The sequence below is a fragment of the Mobula birostris genome, chromosome 26, assembly GCF_030028105.1.
Source record: "Mobula birostris isolate sMobBir1 chromosome 26, sMobBir1.hap1, whole genome shotgun sequence".
Taxonomy (NCBI): domain Eukaryota; kingdom Metazoa; phylum Chordata; class Chondrichthyes; order Myliobatiformes; family Myliobatidae; genus Mobula; species Mobula birostris.
Genome location: NC_092395.1, coordinates 10,143,492 through 10,163,497, shown reverse-complemented (window position 1 = coordinate 10,163,497; position 20,006 = coordinate 10,143,492). Strand labels below are relative to the sequence as shown.

The window sequence follows — 20,006 nt, the reverse complement described above, 5'->3', positions numbered from 1 at the left end:
CCACATAATTGAATATCAATGCAATTATGATTTCAGGTGATGAAGAAAAAGAACAGGAAATTAAATATGTTCTTTACCCATCCAAAAAAAAATTCCACCAGCATTTTTTTAAAACTAGATTGCTTTTCAGGTCTCTCCTGCCCTACCTCTCCCTCTCCAACTTGGACTCCTTCCTTAATTTCCTCGTCCCCGTTTAGTTCTCTCTCTCGATCCTCCCTGTTCCGTGGCCATACAGAAACAGAACCCTGGGATCCAGATGGCTGTCCCACGACTGCTTCGCATGGCCTTATGCAGGTATTACCACATATAGCTCTGTGCCTCTGGAATATTATTAAAAACAGTTTTAAAAGCTGAAATTTTAAAATTTTAATACCACAGCTATGTATGGTACAAAAAGGAAACAATAGTTTCAGCAGAGAACATCAAGCTACAAGAAATCAATTGTGCTTGATTCCATCCTACGGTTCCCTCTGAATCACTGTTGTATCCAATATATCTTGTTTGTGGATTTTAACACTATGGTTCCAGAGTTGCTCCAAAGCAAGCTAACCCAGCCAGCTGTACCCTACAGTATCCGTCAGTGGATTTTGTACTTCCTGACAGGAAGGAAGTAGTACGAGATCCTGGGCTCCTACTTGTCCGATCCAATGTCTGTAAATACAGGCTTTCCCCAGGGCCGTGTTCTTTCACTCCCTCCTGTTCTCACTTTATACAACTGACTGTACCTCCAGACAAATCCATTAAAATCCTAAAGTTTGCGAATGACATGCCCGCATTTGGTCTCATCTTTAATAATAATGTGACCTGCTATCAAAGAGAGGTAGACCATCTTGCAACGTGATGAGCTCGTAACAACTTGGGGTTTAACGCTATCAAGACAGTGTAAACGAGGATTGACTTCCACTGACAACCCCCTACCTGCCCATGCTCGGAAATTAATGGTCAGGCCAGTGGTTGAATCATTCAAATTCCTGGGGACTACTATTACCAATACATTGAAGTGGGACAAGCACGTTACTCTCATCACTAGGAAGGCCCAACAGAGACTGTTCTTCCTATGTCAGCTTAGGAAACTTAACATCTCAATGATCAATTTTTACTCAGCCAACATTGAGTGTTGTGACCAACTCTCTATTCACCTATTCACCAAATTGCCATCAGGGAGGCATTACAAGTCTATCACCACCAGGACCACGTCATCTCTGAAGTTTCTTTCCTGTAGCTATCCAGTTTCTCAAGGAAACTCAAGTGTAACACCCTAATTATCCCTGCACAACATTCGTTAAATGGCTTTTCCTGCTCTCCTTCTTTTGTCGGTAAATATGGAGTCTGTTCATATGTTCACATTTAAGTTTGATTATTGGCATTTGTGCATGTGACTGTACTGCTAATTGTTGATTGCTCATAGCTGCTTGCACTATTGGCTTGTAAGTTATTGGTTGCTATTGTGTTGGCTGTTATGGTACTGTCCTATATTTTATGCTTGGCACCAAAACACAATCAGTTCTGGTTTGTTTCACATACTGGCCATAAAAGTGATTCTGATTCAAACCACCAACTCCTAAAGTACCTGCAATCATATTTCCCAAATTAAACTAGTCCCTCAGCCTAGCCAGAAATTGATGAGTAATTTATCTTGCTTTTCATTCATATCATCTACTTCACATGTGACAACTTCCCAAGCCTAGCCCTTTGGTTTTCATGTCTGACAAGAAGTCCTATACTTTTTCTTTTCTTTTTCCTTTTTCTTTCTTCTCATTTCTCCCTATTTCTCAACTTTATTTCTCTCATACTTAATAACTTGTTTTGATTTGTTCAACCAGATAAATTTCTCAAAGCTATTTAGCATTGTAGGCCAGAAAATCTGAAAGCGAATTAAAATGGCTTTTCTGTTAGGCTGCACTGCAGTTTCATGCTTTAAAGTAAAATGCATTAAGCTAAACTGGGGAAGTTCAGTGAGGTGCCAATGTTTAAAAGGATTATGGATTCAACTTTCGTGTTTGATCACAAGTTTCTCATTCCACCCTTCCCAACATATTAAAAATCTCTAATATTAAATTATGCTGCATCAGATCTTGCACAATTCTCATTTCAATATAGTCTAAAAGAACTCATTATTTTTTCCAAAAATCTAGTACTTGATAACCATCAGTTCACATACTCAATTCTTCATTATTCCACTTCATTCCCTTAGTTAAATCAACATGTTAGATTTGATGACATGAAATCAGAAATAAAAGCTCTCTGTCCATCTAATTTCTAAGTTTCTTTAAATTAATGTATTATCTGTATGCGAACAGTTCCATGGCCTGTATTAATGGAATTCCAAATCAACTGCAAGATGGCAATGTAAGAGCAACCAGGGGTAATTTTTCTGCTTTTGCCCATGGGAAGATTATCAACTTGAGCTTCCTGTGTTCCTTCCCTCACAATTCAACAGAGATTGGGAACCCAAACCACTGTCTCAGTTCAGTGGTTAACACTGCAAAAAGGACACAAACCATAAAGACTACATTTGAGGTTCATGCCAATTTATTTTACCAATAAAAGTCAACATGGTAAAGTCTAATTATTTACAATTAGCAGATAACTAGTAAAGCTCAAACATCAGATTTAAATCGATGTATCCAGCTGCATGTCCATTTAAAATATGTATCCTCGATTTATAAATGACTATCCGCCTGTCACCTATCTTGATATTTAAAAAAGGTTCAGGAAGGCTTACTTGTGATTTGTGAATAAACATGTCCACTATGTACAGAGGCATTTAGATTTGGTCCCCAGTCAGAGTACTTACTGCATATTTGGAGAGATCATTAGAAAGGAATATGGTAGAGAGCATTTTCAAGTTCTGATCAAAAAGGTCACTGGCCTGAAAGTCACTCAATGTGATCAGTCTGACTAAAGCCCATTTCCAGCATTTATAATGTCTTAGCTCAGCACATTAAGAAAAGGTGATTATTGAAATATAGACATTACTTAACCGTATTATATGTAATCCACAGGAAAGTTGAAGAGAAAAAAAAAATCAACATGATCACCAGTGGCTAATTCGGGGAATAGATCTTGTTTTTATTTTGTCTGGGCTCAAATAGAGGAGAGAGTTTTGCAGAAGGAAAGAAATGGAATGCCAATTATGACACCCTGCAAATCCTATTACAAGTCACTACACAGATACAGGTCAAAGAGAAAATCACGCTCCTTCGTGATATTCCCAAACTGATAATGAGAATCAAGGCAGCATGTCAAATTTGACTGGTAAATTATGAAACTTTGTTTGAAGAAGAACACAATGGTAGCAGTCACTGATGATTATGCAAGTCAGTCCCAAGTTGCTGAGTCAACCTTCTGTCAAATAAACAATGAACTGGATTCAGTAAACTGATGGTGGAAAAGTCGTCAGTCACGAATTGCTTTCTAGCACATTAGCAGGAAAGCAAGGCAGACCAAAGGCATTTCTGCAGCACTTGCTATATATAATGTTTCTTCCGGACGTTGATCATAATATTTTGCTTTTTAAGCAGACAGTGGCAACATCGCAAAATCAAAATCGTAGGCTTATAAACTTTGAGTAACAGGATCAACACTTACCATTTTTCTGAGTTTCTTCTGCAGACAGATATCATGCATCACATGAATGTTCCAACGTACCTGTGTAAGAAGCATAAATGCATTGTCTGCTCGGAGATTCTTCTTCAAGAACTCCACACAGTGTGCTTCAAGGGCAGGTACTGCATACTTTTTAGCAGTGTACAATGTAGTCATAACAGTCTCTGGCCCGATCTGGACTTCGTCAGAATACAGGAATCTAGAGAATAAAGCATGCCAATGATCATTTTAGTCCCCCAAAACTGAAACTAACATCAACACCCTGGTTGAGAACATGAATTTGATTACCTCTGAAATGTGAACAATGATTTTAGTAAATAAATGCACAGCAAAAGGCTGGGGATCTGGAGTGCAAATCATTTGCAAGGCTACGAGGATAAGCCTGGAGCTTGGAGAGGTTGCAATATCAGGGGTAGAGAGGAGCAAGAAGAAACTTGACCAGGGCACCAGGACAATACCAAGGTCACAGAGAATTTATCCATCAATGTGTGGGCCTCAGTTATTAAAAACATATTGACGATTGTGATCATTGATCTATGTAAAAATAATAACTATTTATATAGCACCTCTCATAGCCAGGGTGCCTAAGACTTTTACACGGTACTGTAGTAAGTTTATTTATTGCAACGTGCCACTGCCGCAAAAAAAATGTCATGACATATGTGAGTGAGGAAATACCTGATTCTGAGTGGGCTTCTATTGTGGATTGACAATGGGAAGGAGCGGGAAACACTAGAAAAAAATACAGTAATGATCAATAAACTAATTACTTGGAATCAAATTACCTTGCCTGGTGTCTGAGGACAGGGCGTGTCTACACCTGTGCCACCCCCCCTACCCAGGCATTCCTTCTCTGCCACCTGTTCCACACCCCTCCTGCGATGCTCCACCCTCGCCATTCCCAACATCCTTTGTTCCCACCAGATTTATAAACTTGCTCTCTGCTCCATGTTGACAAATACAGTACCGTGCAAAAATCTTAGTCATCCTAGATACATATATGTGTGTGTGCGTGGTCAAAGGCTTTTGTACAGTATTGTAGATTGTAAAGAGTCATAAAAATGAGACAAATTAAAAATAAGACAAATGTTATAAAGAATAAAATGTAATTGAATATACCAAATTATATAAGTAATTCTACAAGTAGGCCAAATTAAAAAAAAAAGTTGGTTTTTTAAGAATTGTTTTGAGACATTCCACATTATCAGCCTGGTGTTTCTCAGTGGGTAGAACGTTCCAGACTTTTGGTTCATATGAGCAAAAGGCCGCATCACCAGTTCTTATATGCTTGGCTCTAGGAACACTAAGCAAACCAGTACTCATGAACTAAGATTACGATTAGGGATGTAAGGGGATAGAAACTCCAAAATATACAGAGGAGCTCAGTTATTCAGATCCTTATATACAATTAAGAGTATTTTAAGATTGATCCTAAAGGACACAGGCAGCCAGTGTAATGATACCATAACCGGTGAAATGTGCTCAGATTTTCTTTTCGGTTAAGGGCCTTGCTGCTTCATTTTGAACAAGCTGCAGCCAATTTATATCATGATAGTATCGTGCTTAGCAGAACACTTTACAGTACCAGAGGCCAAGGTTCAATTCCAACCACTGTCTGTAAGGAGTTTGTACGTTCCCCCTGTGACCACATGGGTTTCCTTCAAGAGCTCCGGTCTCCTCCCACAGTCCAAAGAATCATTGGATGGTATATTAATTGGTAATTGCAAATTGTCCCATAATTAGGCTAGAGTTAAATTGTGGATCTCCTCTGGACCTTCTCCAATGTAAGCACATCATTTCTTAGATAAGGGGCCTAAATGCTCACAAAACTCAAAATATGCCTTATAAAGCCTCAGCATTATATCCCTGCTTTTATATTCTAGTCCTTTTGAAACAAGACCTTATACAAATGAACACTGATACTAACAAGCACAGGCACCCATTAGATTGTGTCACCTAGTAGCAATAGATCACAGGGTTGCCAGTATCATGAAGGGTGGCGATGACTTCTTCATCTGCTGTTGTCTGCTCCAGCAGCAGAAAAAGTCTGCTCTACTATTCCATCACGGCTGATTTGTTATTCCTCTCAACCCCATTCTCCTGCCTCCTCCCCGTAACGTTTGATTGCCCTGACTAATCAAGAACCCATCAACCTGCTTTAAATATACCTAATGACTTGGCCTCCACAGCCATCTGTGGCAATGAATTCCACTGTTTCCCCAGTCTGCACAGAACGTGGATTGTCTGCTCCACCACAACCTGTAGCTCCAAACAGACTTGACAAGGAAACACCAGGTCGCTAAATCACAAAATGATGTTACATTATTTCTTCTAAAATTGTATAATTTATGTTACAACACTACAGCACAATATAAATTTAGATGAGCAGAAATTCCTTCATTCAAAGGGCAGGGAACCTGCTTTCATATAGGCTGCAAAAATCAAGTTGCTAAATATATTTAAGATAGATAAAATCTTTAGACTCAAGACATTCAGAGACTTGGAGGAAGATCAGGAATATATTGAGGCAGATGATCAGCTATAATTATACTGTATAGTACGGCAAGCTTGATGAGTCAAATGGCCTACTCTGGCTCCAATTCTCTACATCTCTAATACATTCTTACCTCTATAGCTCTAGGCTCAAAACAAAGCAGTGTTTCTGTTTGCACACTGAAGCTTGATGTCTTAAGAACACTGCAAAGAAGCTTCTCAAGACAGTGCTTCACCCAATCCAATGCCCATAATCAGCAAGAATCGCGAAGTGCCCACAGCTACTGGCCTGCCTTGGAGTTCACCATAATCACCATTTAAGTAGAGTGTGGCACGTGGCCAAGTGGTTAGGGCGTTCGACTAGCAATCTGAAGGTCATGGGTCTTGTACTCTCAGTCGCTTCATGCCACGGAAACCGGCATAAGCACTGGCCTGATGGGCCACAAGGCTCGTGACAGACTTTAATCTTTAATTAAAACCATTTAAGTAGGAATGCAGAGCTGAAGTATAGTTGGTGACACTAATTGAATTCCTTAAGTAAGACCAATCAGTGGCCAGCACATATTTATCTGGTTTGACATCTTTAAGTTGGACAAAACTCTAAATAAACCCAAGAGATCCTAATCTATCTTTGTTCCACTACACTGGTGAATAATTCTTCAGTAGTTAGTAGCTAGGTAAAAGTCTTAAGGCAATCATAAAATTCTTCAGAAATCCCTTTGGCTCACTGGGTGCTGATACCTGTGCTCCCTGTAAACTCACCTGATACATTTTCCCCTGCTCCCTTGAAATGTAATAAAATCACTGTTACCATACTGTGGCAATCTAAAAATAAAGTGAATTATAGGTGTGTGCAAGCATGAGCTGTGATAAGATCACATGGTCTGGAAAATCTACCAGTGGAGCTCCATACAAATCCCAAATGTGCTGGAGGTACACTTTTCCTGCAGTTGGAAAGACTCAAGACAATTTCACACCTTTTGAGTAAGAGAGGAAATAGATTGCATTAATGAAGATGGAGGAATTAGCTTATCAACATAAAATCACAACTCGCCTTCAGACTGCCTTAATAACACAACTTAAGGGAAAAGTCTTTATTAATATTTTTAACAAATGAAGCACTCAATAATTAGGGTAGCTAAGTTTGCCTTTCCCTGAATTATACCATGAAAGAAAACATGAATTTACTACAAAGAGAAAAAAAAAAGCAGGCAGAGTTCTTCTAACAAATTGATTGCCAGGCAGTGCAACAAAACTCAGTAATGTTTTTGCCAAGTAGTAACACTGCAACACATAGAAGTTAAACAGAATGGTACCATTTACATGATTAAGTCAAGAGGGTTTCAGCTCTACGTCTTTACTAAGTACAGTTATAATAAAGATCTTGACTAATTAGACATACAAGTCTAACAACTACTGGCTAATAAAATACAACTGTTTTAGTTACATCTCAGCCTGTCCATGTGACATTTACACAAACAGGGCCAGCAGTAAAACAATGGCTAGATAGTGGAAGATTAATCATTTTTAGCCAACTATATCTTACCATCAGCAAGCTGCTGTCAAAATCTTCTAGTTTGTTCTGAGCATAATTCTACACTTGAAGAAATATTTTACTTGGAACTACTATGGTTACTTTTTAAGAAAACATTAATGAATTTAACCTATAACAGTCTTCCAAAAGTATTTCCAAATACTAAAATGGAGATACGATTTGAATGTTAGCTTCAATAACTCCAACACTCAGCAACTCTAGCCTTAATTTGGCCTACATCCAAGACCAAAATACAGAAATATTTGCAATAAATTGAAGTTATCAAGTGTTTAAAAAATTAAGCATTCCAAACTGATTCAAAGAAGGGTGATCAGCATAAAATTTAGATTACTAAACCAATGTTTCCTCTGGAACCCTAGAGATGTTGGAAGAAGTTATAGTTAAATAATAATCAATAAAGTGAGAGTCTGCCCTTTATTGCAATCAAAAGCCCATCGATGAGTTGGTAAAAAAGCCAGACTTTCCAGATAAGAAAATACAGAAAAGTTTCTTCCTGTATTGAACAAGGCACAGGCCCTTCAACCCCATTGTTGTACTCAACCAAATGACTACTAAACTAATCCCATCTACCTGCACATCTGTATCATTCCATTTCATGCACATTCATGTGCATATCTAAGAGCTTCTTGAACATCCAAGGTAGTGCATTCCAGGCATGAATCATTGTCTGAAAAGAAATTTGCCTACACAAATAAACCTCTTATCAGATCTCCCCTCAGCTTATAAACCTCTTATCAGATCTCCCCTCAGCTTCTGGCGTTCCACAGAAAACAACCCAGTTTGTCCAACTTCTCTTTCTAACACATGCTCTTTAACACAGGCAGCATCTTGGTAAACCTCTTCCACATCCTCTCCAGAGCCCTGACATACAAATACTCCAAATGCAACCTAACGAAATTTATATATCTACATCATAAACTCCCGACTCTTGAATTGAATTATATACTAATAATGGCCAGTAAACAGGGTCCACAGTAATTTAGCAGGTAAAGGGCATCTATTTAAGGAGAATAAGAAGATATGGACTAAATGAAATAAGATATAGGAGAAGAATTAGGCCATTCGGCCCATCAAGTATGCGCCACTATTCCATCATGACTGATTTATTATCCCTCTCAACCGCATTCTCCACCTTTAATGCCCTGACTAATCAAGAACCAATCTTATAGGCATCCATTAGTCTTGCGAGACCATGGATCTGCGCCTGGAAAGTCTTCACTCTCCAGGGCACAGGCCTGGGCAAGGTTGTATGGAAGACCAGCAGTTGCCAATGCTGCAAGTCTCCCCTCTCCACGACACCGATGTTGTCCAAGGGAGGGGCATTAGGACCCATACAGCTTGGCACCAGTGTCGTTGCAGAGCAAAGTGTGATTAAGTGCCTTGCTCAAGGACACAACATGTTGCCTCGGCTGGGGCTCGAACTCACGACCTTCAGGTCGCTAGTCCAATGCCTTAACCACTTGGCCACGTGCCCACAAGAACCAATCAACCTCTGCTTTAAATATACTCAATGATTTGGCCTCCAAAGCCATTTGTGGCAATGAATTCCACAGATTCACCAACCTCTGACTAAAGAAAACCCCTTTATCTCTGTTCTGAATCCTAGATTCCCCCACATCATTACTACATCCACTCTATCTAGTCCTTTCAATATTTGGTAGTTTCAATGAGATCCCTCCTCATTGTTCTGAACGCCAGGAAGTACAGGCCAGTCATCAAATGCTTCTCATACCTTTTCATTCCTGGAATCATTCTCGTGAACATCCTCTGGACCCTCTCCAATGCCAGCACACCCTTTCTTAGAAAAGGGGCCTGAGCAAATAGGCTTAAATGACATGGTCAGCATGGACATGGGCCCATTTCTATACAGTACAATTCTGTACTCATTAAAGTTGAAAGTAAATTATCAAACTACATGTACATCATCATAATCAACCCTGAGATTCATTTTGTTGCAGCCATTTACAGTAAATAAAGTGTCATGTGTGAAGCCAAACAAAGCTGCAGAACGGATGATGTTAATGAGACAGATAATGAGAGACGACGGGGAGCCATTCAAAATGCTAATAAGAGAGAAGAGAGAGATAATGAGAGAGAGACACATAAGTCAGATGTTGGCCTCTGCCACAGACAGTTTGCTTTGAACCTGAACTGTTCATTAACAGTCCTGCTGAGACAATAGGAAGTGTGAAGTTTGATGGACAGGTGATACCCCATCAGGGGGATAAAAATAGCGGGTTTGCTAAGGCACGACACACGCCATGAGACCCTGGAAACAGCATTGTGCCCCACAAGTTGTTGGGAGTTTGGAGGACCGATTCGCGGGAATCGGTCAGAGGCTCACAGGGTGTAAAGGTACGGCCAGTGGGGACCTGTTGTGCGTCCACCCTTGCCTGGGTGCCGGGTTCACCACGGAAGAACGGTCGCATCCGGAACAGAGGGGTCACAGTCGGTGACCACAGCAGGATCAGAAGGCATCAAAAGGTTTGCCTGAAACCAACTGTATCTCTCACTCTCTCTCTCCAACGGTACAACAACAGCGATTACTTCGAACTACACTAGACTGAACTGAACTCTGCTTCACCTTAAGACTGATCATTTTACCCCTAGACTGCGATAGAGCTTGGTTGATTTCTATTACCCTATTTCTGTGTATATGTGTATACTATCATTGCTAACCTGTTACATTTATATCCTTGCGGTTAGTGTACTGTATTACTTATTTTTGTCAATAAAACTTTATTAGTTTTTAGTAATCACAGACTCCAACGAGTGTTCCATTTCTGCTGGTTTGACAACCCAGTTATGGGGTACGTAACATAAGTAATAAATAAGCAATAAATATTGAGAACATGAGATGAAGAGTCCTTGAAAGTTGAGTCCATTGGTAGTGAGAACAATTCAGTGTAGGGGTGAGTGAAGTATTATACCAAAAAAACAAGATGATTCAATCACCTTTACTATCTTTGGGAAGAAAGTATTATTCAAGATTGTACCTCTTTTTCTGTATCGAATCCTGCCATAAACCAAGCATTATCAACATTAAATAATAACAGGGCTTAATGTGACAATTTGCTTAGTTAAACAGCTCACCAACATGCAGCCCAAGTTCAAATAACAATTTCTGTAACAGACAAGTGCATACATAAATGATACTGCCACTGTGTCAAAAGCCGCATCAATTCTTTTAAGCAAGCTTTTGAAAGGCATAGCACATTAGACAGACAGTAGACAAATTCAAAATCATTGTCAACTACATGTGCATACTGCACATTGAAACAAGATGCACATAAAACGCGCCAGGTCAAACTCCAATCCAGCCTGGCTTTTTAAAGCTGTGCATTTTGGAAATGTTTAAAAGATGAAGTTTTAACATGGGGTAAACAATGTTCAAAACGGTGGGGGGGGGGGAGGGAGGAAGAAATATTGAGGAACTCTTTTCTCACATCAGACCGCAAATGCGAACCAAAAAGGTTAACAGAGAAAAAAAATCTGGAACGTCTTCAAAATGGAAACAAAACATTAATTGCACATGTTTAAAAAAAATCAAAATCAGGAGTGTTTTATAAACAAACACAGCTAGAATGCAGTCTCAAAACCAATTTTAGATTAGCCAGGTGTGAAGACTTTAAATTGCTCTGCTGTGAATTAGACTTCTTCCAATTATTCTGTAATCAAGTAACATCCCTCGGTTTCCACGGTCAACAGACAAAACGTCTAACTAACCTCGTAAAAAAACACGTACCTCTCCAAGGCACAAAAACGTGGGTTTGGTCAATCCAGTTAACTTAATAAATATTGAGAGGAGAGGGGAGGGGAGGGGAGAGACATCTGTCGCCAAGCTCTGCTCGAAGAGAGCACCGCCGCCGGCACTGTCCCCGGTTCTGCAGCCGAGCGGAGCGCATGAATGAATCGGCGGAGAGGCAGAAACCCGCCCGTCCTCCCTTCCAGCCACACACAGGGCGTGATCCAGAAAGGAAACCACCTCCGTGCCCCTGCGGCTCTCTCGCTGCTGAAAGGCAGACAAAATAACAGCGGGCCGAAACCTCACACCACCAAAAACTCACGCAATTATATCTCTGCTGAGGGGAGAAGAAGCCGTCAAAAGCAAACTGGAAAAAACCCTACCCCAAGTAGTATGACTGTAAAAAAAAACAATAAAATTCCCCGTTAAAACTCAGTAGGGTGAGGGAAAACTGAAATGCAACGGGGAAGGCGGCCGAGGGTGGTTAGCTTTTCGTTGTTCCCGGAGGGGCTCGGAGCCGCCGGTTACCGGCCGCGCAAATGGTTTTAAATTTTAAATGTTTAAATGCTCGAGCTCCCAACCGCCGTTATCACCCCCCCCCCCACACACACACACACACACACACCCCGCCATCCGCCTCTCGCCGGCCCGAGGCCGCACTCACTTGAGCAGGGCGAGGAAGGCGGCGGGCTCCACGTCGGGCAGCTCGATCTCGGTGGAGGTGGTGGCCATGCCGCCGTTGAACATGGCGTCGAAGACGGCGCTGCCGACGGCCAGCACGAAGCGGTGAGCGGGGATGCGCTGCGTCCCCATCCCCTTGCCCACCAGGAAGTGCACGTCGCTCAGGATCTCGTTGTTGAAGAGGAAGGCGAAGCGCTCCTTCACCGTCGTCTTCGTGGCCTGCCAGTTGTACATGGGCTCCCGGTAGATCACCACCGCGGCGGCGGCGGCCGCCCCGGCCCCCGGCCCGCCCGGGCTCACCCCCAACATCGAGGGCGGTGGCGACGAGCCGGTGCCGAGGGTCGGGCTGCCCGAGCCGCCACCATTAGGGACGTTGACTCGGTTGCAGGGGCTGAGGTTGCTCCCTCCCGCCGCCATCTTGAAGTGGCGTCTGTTTACAAACAGCGAGCTCAACAGCGTGGCCCTCCGTAAAGGAGGCTGGGGTAAGTCAGCCCTCCCCAATTACCTTCTCGCCACCATAACGACAAATATTAGGACCTTTTATCTCTTATGTTGTTTTAATATAAAGTGACCCGCGCCATCCTCAGACATTCAAAAACAATCTTGCATCATCGGCTCCGAGAGACCGAAAATACGTTTATCTCGGTCTGCAATATATTCAATGAATATAAGTTGACCCGCGCCATCCTCAGACCTCAAAGCTATCTTGTATCATCAGGTCTTACCTAGTGACCAGAATGTTTATCTCAGTCTGCAATATATTCAATAACTTTTCCTGCACCGCTCCACGTTCCACACTCCTGACTCACCTGTAGACCAGTTGTAAATATGTTTTGCTCAGCCTGCAGTGACTTTTCCTACAGCTATACTCACCATATCCCCGACTCGCCTAGACCGAAATGTTTATTTAATTCTGCAATATATTCAATGACTTTTCTTACACAACTCTACCTTCTATATTCCTTCTCTTTTCTATAGACCAAAATAATTCTGCATTTCATTCTGCAATCTAGTCATTGACTTTTCCTGCACAGCTCCTTTCCATAGCCCTTGACTTGCCTTTTGACCAAAAAGATGGCTTTATCTCGGTCTGCACTGGCTGTTTCTGCACAGTTTTTGCAGCAGAGAATTCCAAAGGGTCTCAATTCCCTGGAGAGGAAATACCGCCTTCTGCCTTTAATGTGGTGACCCTTTTAATCATAGAGATTTGGAGTGGCAGAGTGATAGAGCTGCTGCCTCAAAACTCCATTGACTCAGGTTCAGTCCTGAACTCTTATGCAGTCTGTGTTATGTTCAAAATCAGGTTTATTATCACTGATATATATCTATTGAAATTTGTTGTTTTGCAAGAATTGTTCAGTGCAATACATAAAAAATTACCATAAAAGTTACAATAAAAGTATATTAAAATAAGTAATGCAAAAATATAATATTAATATAGTAGTAAAAATAGTATTAATAGGCAGAATATAGTATTAATGGTAAGACTCTTGGCAGTGTGGAGGATCAGAGGGATCTTGGGGTCCGAGTCCATAGGACACTCAAAGCGGCTGCGCAGGTTGACTCTGTGGTTAAGAAGGTGTACGGTGTATTGGCCTTCATCAATCGTGGAATTGAATTTAGGAGCCGAGAGGTATGTTGCAGCTATATAGGACCCTGGTCAGACCATGGAGTACTGTGCTCAGCTCTGGTCGCCTCACTACAGGAAGGATGTGGAAGCCATAGAAAGGGTGCAGAGGAGATTTACAAGGAGGTTGTCTGGATTGGGGAGCATACCTTATGAGAATAGGTTGAGTGAACTCAGCCTTTTCTCCTTGGAGCGACGGAGGATGAGAGGTGACCTGATAGAGGTGTATAAGATGATGAGAGGCATTGATCGTGTGGATAGTCAGAGGCTTTTTCCCAGGGCTGAAATGGTTGCCACAAGAGGACACAGGTTCAAGGTGCTGGGGAGTAGGCACAGAGGAGATGTCAGGGGTAAGTTTTTCACTCAGAGAGTGGTGAGTGCGTGGAATGGGCTGCCGGCAACGGTGGTGGAGGCGGATATGATAGGGTCTTTTAAGAGACTTTTAGATAGGTATATGGAGCTTAGTAAAATAGAGGGCTCTAGGTAAGCCTAGTAGTTTCTAAGGTAGGGACATGTTCAACACAACTCTGTGAGCCAAAGGGCCTGTATTGTGCTGTAGGTTTTCTATGTTTCTAAAAAGTAAAATAGTTAATGGATTCATGGACCATTCAGAACTCTGACAGTGGAGGGAAGAAGAGCTGTTCCTATAATAAGTGTGTTTTTAGGCTCCTGCATCCCCTTTGTTGTCCTGTTCTCCCTTTAACTGCATGGGTTTCCTTCAGGGGCCTTGATTTCATCCCACATTCCAAGGGTGGGTTGATGGATGGTTAATTTTAATTTCTGTGTGACTATTTCCTGGGGAGGAGAAACATGCTGTCAGCATCCATCCTATCAAATCTACTTAGAATCTTACATGTTAAATAAGAACACTTCTCAATTATCTAAACATCAGAATCAGATTTATTATCACTGACGTCATGAAATTTGTTGTTTGTGGCAGCAGTTCTGTGCAGGACATAACAGTTAATAAATGTCACATAGATAAATAGTCATTCAGCTTACGGGGCCAGCATTGACCATCGAACACCCATCTACACTAATCCTAAATTTCCTCATCACCTTAATCTTCTACTCCTTCCCTACCTATACTAGAGGCAATTAATATACCAATCATACCCATTGACTCTGGATTGCTGCAGCACTAACTATAGCCACTGTGCACTTGTAAATCCACAGCCCAGAGGTCTGATTTCATTTCATCTTAAATTATCATTCTGGTTTGAGTCTTCTTTGTAATGCTCTAGATCAGGGGTTCCCAACCTGAGGTCTATGGACCCTTCGATTAATGGTAGGGGTCCATGGCATAAAAAAAGTTGAGAACCCCTGCTCTAGAAGATCTTCAGCAGTTTCTCAGAACTTAAGAGTGCATGTGTAGCTTGGAAATGAGACGAACTCTGAATGCGGCTTGGCAAGTTGGTCCCCGTATCACTGTCAATATTGTAGTTATTAATACTGGACTTGAACTGGGGTTATAATTAATTATAGAACATAATATAGAAGTAAATATAAATGACCATGGACAGAAAAGGAAGACAGGGAGAGAACATACTTTGTACTTTTTCATGACATAGAAGGAAGCTAGTACAGCCACTACATCTATGCTAGTTTTACAGAGCAAAACAGCGCAGGCAGAGGGCCGGCCCCAAAAAGGGCGCCAGGCCATCTTCACCAGCAGGGGGAAAATCCTGTGTGTGGAAAGGGTCTGGGAATATGCATTCCCCACAGTAGTCTCGCCCAGGGAGGGCGTGGACGGGAAGGCTTTAAAGCAGGCCGTGAAGTTTGAATAAATCTCTTTCATCGCAACTCCAACTCACCGACTCAGTGTGGTTATTCTAGCGCTGTGTGTAGCACCCCGCTACAAGGTCATAATTAAGCCTAGGTTACTAGAATTATGAAGCAGTTAAGCTGCAAGCTGTTCAATTGTGCTGACCTCTATCATCTTCCAATATCAAGTTAGTTTCTGTAATGCAGAGTGATGACAGAAGAGATCAAAAGTTCCAAGTTCAAAAAGTTCAAAGTAAATTTATTATCAAAGTACTTGTATGTCACCATATACAACCCTGAGATTCATTTTCCTGCAAGCATACTTAGCAAATCTATAGAATAGTAACTATAACAGGATCAATGAAAGATCAACCGGATTGCAGAAGTAACAAACTCTGCAAATGCAAATCTAAATAAATAGCAATAAATAACAAGAACAGGAGAAAACAAGATAAAAGAGTCCTAAAAGTGAGATCATTGGTTGTGGGAGCATCTCAATGGGCGGGCAAGTGAGTGTAGTTTGTTCAAGAGCCTGACATTTGAGGGGTAGTAACTCTTCTTAAACCTGGTGATGTAAATCCTGAGGCACTTGTGCCTTTGACCTGATAGCAGCAGCGAGAAAAGAACATGGACTGGGTAGTGGGGATCTCTGGTGATGGATGCTGTTTTCCTACTGCAGCGTTACATGTTGATGAGATCAATGGTTGGGAGGGCTTTGCATGTAACGTACTGGGCTGAATCCACTACCTTTCATAGGATTTTTCATTGAAAGGCATTGGTGCTTCCATACCAGGCTGCGATGTAGCCAGTCAATACACTCTCCACTACACATCTGTCAAAGTTTTAGATGTCGTGCTGAATCTCAGCAGACTCCTAAGGAAGTAGAAGCACTGCCATGCTTTCTTCACAACTGCACTTGCGTGCTGGGTACAGGACAGATCCTCTGAAATAAGTTGCTAACCCTCTCCACCTCTGATGCTCCGGTGAGGACTGGCTCATGGACCTCTGGTTTCCCTCTTTTGAAGCCTGCAATCAGTTCCTTGGTCTTGCTGACATTGAGTGAGAGGTTGTTTTGACACAACAGTGGTGTCATCAGCAAACATGAGTATGGTATTAGAGCAAAGGAAAACAATGCAAAAAAATTCCAAGCATGTTATACAACAAACCGTAAGGAAATCAAAGAGCACGGTAAAAAGAGATGAAAAGATCATAAATTTACTCTTCAAAAATACATTATTTTATAGCTTCTTCCATAAATTCTGTGAATTAATAGTGCATTTGCTAATGATGAACATAAATTTACTCTTCAAAATAAATCAATAATAATTTTTTGCTGCTTTTGAATGTAGGACATGTCCTCTGGCTAATACATAGAATTACATAAAATGAATAGAATTGAAACAGTATTTGGCACTAATATTCAACCTCAGTTTGAGCCTTCTCCTGTCTTACTTCCTTTAACCCTAAATGAAAATCACAGAACTGCACTTACTAGGAATCTTAAATAAAAACAGAAAACATTGGAAATAAACAGCAAGTGAGAAGGCATCTAACGCTTGAAACTCATGGAAAACTTCAGCCCCACACATCAAAGTTACTGGTGAGGTCCTGACGAAGGGTCTCAGCCTGAAACGTCGACTGTACCTCTTCCTAGAGATGCTGCATTCACCAGCAACTTTGATGTGTGTTGCTTGAATTTCCAGCATCTGCAGAATTCCTCGTGTTTGCGAAAACTTCAGCCCATCCAGTCCATATCAAACCATTTGACTTGCCTAGTCCCATTGATCTGCACCTGGACCATAGCTTTCTGTACCCCTCCCAATCCATGTACCTTTGTTAACTGTTAACATTTCATTGTTTCTCCTATCTTCTGTCTTCTATCATTTTGGATCTCCCCCTCCCCCTCCCACTTTCAAATCTCTTACTAGCTCTTCTTTCAGTTAGTCCTGAGGAAGGGTCTCGGCCCGAAACGTCTACTGTACCTCTTCCTAGAGATGCTGCCTGGCCTGCTGCATTCACCAGCAACCTTGATGTGTGTTGCTTGAATTTCCAGCATCTGCAAAATTCCTCGTGTTAACATTTTATTGTTAATATGTTAACTATTTACATCAATGATTAATTTTTCATTAGAATCTGACATGAAACATGTTTTAAATGGTGCCTGATCTGATGAGTATTTCCAACACTTTCTGTTTAATTTAATTTCTTTAATCCTTTCAGTATATCCTTCTTTCTTACTGTATGTGTTTATGCAGCTTCCATGTAAATGCCATATGCTAGATTTTTAATTAATCAATAGCTGATTTAGAACTTGGGTGTTAATTATGCAAGCCTTTGAAAATTCACACTTAATTTGTAAAAAAAAAATTTGTCTTCAATTTAAAATGCTTGCACTTTCAGGTTTAAAAAGTCCCAAGCTTTAAGTTCTAAAGCTTGCAATTTCAAATTTAAGAAGCTTCCACTTTCAGGCTTAAAACCCTGCTTCCAAGATACAGTAAAATTACATTAATAGCAAAAGTATTGTAATTGTGCATTAATTAGTATAATAATAGTATCATCATCATCATTATGTGCCATGCCATTTGACATGGGCGATCGTGGTCTTGACCATGATTGTTCTTGGCGAATTTTTCTACGGAAGTTGTTTGCCAGTCCTGCCTTCTTCTGGGCAGTGTCTTTACAAAATGGGTGACCCCAACCATTACCAATACTCTTCATACTCTTCAGAGATTGTCTGCGTGGCATCAAGTGATCACATAACCAGGACTTGTGATATGCACCAGCTGCTCATAGGACCATCCACTACCTGCTCTTATGGCTTCACGTGACCCCGATCAAGGGGCTAAGCAGGTGCTACACTTTGCGCAAGGGTGAGCTGCAGGCTGGCAAAAAGGAGTGCCTTACACCTCCTTTGGTAGAGAAGTATCTCCAGTCCACCACCAGATTCGGAGTCACGTAACTAATGGTACAGCATAATATGGGCCCTTCAACACAAAATTGTGCTGTCCTGTGTAAACCTACTTCAAAGTTCAAAGTAAATTTATTATCAAAGTATGAATATGTCACCATATATTACACTGAGATTCATTCTCTTGTGGGTATCCACAGTAGAAGAATAGAATCAATGGAAAACTGCACAGCTGTATAAAAACAAGAACGGTTAGGACAGGATGGGAAACAGTTTCTTCCCCCAAGCCATTAAACTTCTGAACTTCCTGCCGCATCGTATTCGAAGTGTCACTGGTTCCGTACCTTAACAATATTTATTATTAATGCTCTTTAGTTTGTTATTTATGTGTGATTCATCTGTAGATTGTATCCTTGCCTTCATAAGTTATCATGTGTTATGTGTGCTATGTGTACTACTGTGCTTCAGTTCATTTTTGAGGTGAGTGAAGTTATCTCGCTGGTTCAAGAGTCTGATCAATCTACTTCAGATCAACCTAATCCTTCCTCCTACACAGCCCGTAACCCTCAATTTTTCTTCTGTCCATTGGCTAATCTAAAAGTCTCTAAAAACCTATAAAAATGTCTTACCCACCACTCTTTGTATAAAAATACTACCTCTAGTATCTCCCCTAAACTTTCCTCTACTTAGTTAAATGCATGTCCTTTGGCATTGACTAATGGCATCCTGGCAAAAGGTGCTGGCTGTCCACTCTCTCTAAACCTCTCATTATCTTATACTCCTTATCAATTCGCCTTTCATCCTCCTTCGCTCCAAAGAAAAAAGCCCTAATTTGCTCAACCTTTCCTCAAAAGGCATGTTCTCTAATCTAGCCAGCATCTTGGTAAATCTCCTCTGCACCCTCTGTAAAGCTTTCACACCCTCCTGTAATGAGGTGAACACAGTACACTAATTGTAGTGTAACCAGAGTTTTATAGAGCTACACCATAACGTAGCTTGTGAACTCAGTACTCTGACTAGTGAAGGCTAGCACACCATATGGGTTCACCTATCAACTTGTGAAATGACTTTGAGAGATCTATGCACGTGGATCCCAAGATCCATCTATTCCTCCACATTGCTCCATACTGCCATTGACCTTGTACTCTGCCTTCAAGTTTGATCTCTCAAAGTGTATCACTTCACACTTTCCTGAATTGAACACCATCTGCCAGTTCTTTGCCCAACTCTCTTGCATCCTGTTGTAACCCGCAACAACCTTGTACACTATTCACAATACCTCCAACCTTTGTGTCATTTGTAATACTAACCCACCCTTTCACTTCCTCATCCAAGTCATTTATAAACATCACAAAGAGCAGGGACACCATAACGGATTCCCGCAGAACTCGACTAGTCTAATCATGTTGATTGGGATGTGGCAGAAGAGAAGACTGTAGTCATGTATTCATGCTTTGTCTTTAGTTTTAGTTTGGTTGGGGCATGGGGTAGACCAGGGAAATTGTTTTTTAGGGCTTATGTTTAAGTATGTTTGAATACACTTAAACCGCTTATTTCATTATGTCACTAGTTTTAGTTTCATTAGTTTTTTATTGTTACAAGATTGCTCGCCTTTGCTGGTTTC

At 41.1% G+C, this 20,006-nt stretch overlaps 1 protein-coding gene and 1 long non-coding RNA gene across 9 annotated transcripts in view; one reads left to right on the top strand and one right to left on the bottom strand.

Moving 5' to 3' along the window:
• LOC140188030 (BTB/POZ domain-containing protein 2-like) overlaps positions 1–12,895 on the bottom strand; it is a 47,403-nt gene extending 34,508 nt beyond the window's left edge. Inside the window, exons 1-3 of one of the 5 annotated variants that reach the window (XM_072243931.1) lie at positions 12,809–12,895; positions 3,592–3,808; positions 147–320 (exon numbers count right to left, since the gene is read on the bottom strand). In XM_072243931.1, the coding sequence (XP_072100032.1) occupies positions 147–320; positions 3,592–3,765 (348 nt within the window). In that variant the 5' untranslated portion in view covers positions 3,766–3,808; positions 12,809–12,895. Of the gene's footprint in view, positions 1–146; positions 321–3,591; positions 3,809–12,066; positions 12,588–12,808 lie in introns of those variants that run through there. The other 4 variants (XM_072243926.1, XM_072243927.1, XM_072243928.1 and 1 more) reach the window with 4 other exon arrangements.
• The window catches only part of LOC140188032 (uncharacterized), a 211,320-nt gene continuing 203,353 nt past the window's right edge, over positions 12,040–20,006 (top strand). For all 4 annotated transcript variants that reach the window (XR_011883212.1, XR_011883215.1, XR_011883214.1 and 1 more), the window contains exon 1: positions 12,040–12,565. This is a non-coding gene — a long non-coding RNA (uncharacterized lncRNA). The remainder of the gene's footprint in view (positions 12,566–20,006) is intronic.